Below are 797 nucleotides of genomic sequence, written 5' to 3'. Positions count from 1 at the left end.
TCGATTGAATTACTCAAAATAACAGCAGAGGATTAATATTTTCACTTTTGAAATTTTATGCGAATAGTAGTTGTATATTACCATTACTCCATCGTCGACAATCATCGGAACCTAGGTCCATTTTATTCAAAAGATTTTCTTCTAGTTGTTTCATATTATCAGAATTGGGAAACCGTCCTGAAATACCAGAGATCACAATTTCCTCGTCTGGAAGGACTTTCACATATGGATTGTACCGTTTACTGCTTTCCATACCGCAGGCTCGCTAAAATAATTATAAATTGTTTTAAACCAGAAGGATAAGGATTTTCAAATTATTCCTGCAGGATGAGTATAACGATCAAAATGAGCATCAAATGAACTTGCAATTTTATTTTGCAGACAAATTTTGCATTTGAGAAATGTATTAAAAATTTATATTTATAATAAAAACAAATTCGAAAAAACTACGTAGGTTTTTTCTTAATTATCAAATTGTTAAAATAAAATTTGATAACAATTTCAACTATCTATTTATCATTTCTTAACAGCAGCGAGTACAAACCTCAGGTAAATACTTGATCTTATTAGGATGGCGGGTACAACGTAAATGCTAACGAAACTTATCGATGGGCATTTATGTATGGATTTCGATATGATTAACATAATGCAAATCAAATTTTCATTTATATTCATTTTACTAATCATCGTTTCATTATATAAATTTTCTTTGTTCCACTGACTACATTTCCTGTTATTTCTCATTTACATTTATTCCCTCTCTCTCTCTCTCTCTCTCTCTCTCTCTCTCTCTCTCT

General features: G+C 30.5%; 1 protein-coding gene across 1 annotated transcript; it reads right to left on the bottom strand.

Moving 5' to 3' along the window:
* Positions 1–38: 38 nt before the first annotated feature.
* Positions 39–572, bottom strand: LOC106751347 (fatty acid synthase-like). The gene is made up of 2 exons (XM_014632226.1): positions 545–572; positions 39–265 (listed from the first exon to the last, which is right to left on the bottom strand). Exon 2 carries the CDS (start codon positions 251–253, stop codon positions 56–58), a length of 198 nt encoding a protein of 65 aa, XP_014487712.1. The 5' UTR covers positions 254–265; positions 545–572; the 3' UTR covers positions 39–55.
* Between the last annotated feature and the right edge of the window lie 225 nt (positions 573–797).

Source organism: Dinoponera quadriceps, unplaced genomic scaffold (assembly GCF_001313825.1).
Source record: "Dinoponera quadriceps isolate SergipeBrazil2010 unplaced genomic scaffold, ASM131382v1 scaffold11823, whole genome shotgun sequence".
Taxonomy (NCBI): domain Eukaryota; kingdom Metazoa; phylum Arthropoda; class Insecta; order Hymenoptera; family Formicidae; genus Dinoponera; species Dinoponera quadriceps.
This window is presented reverse-complemented; position numbering and strand designations above follow the sequence as displayed.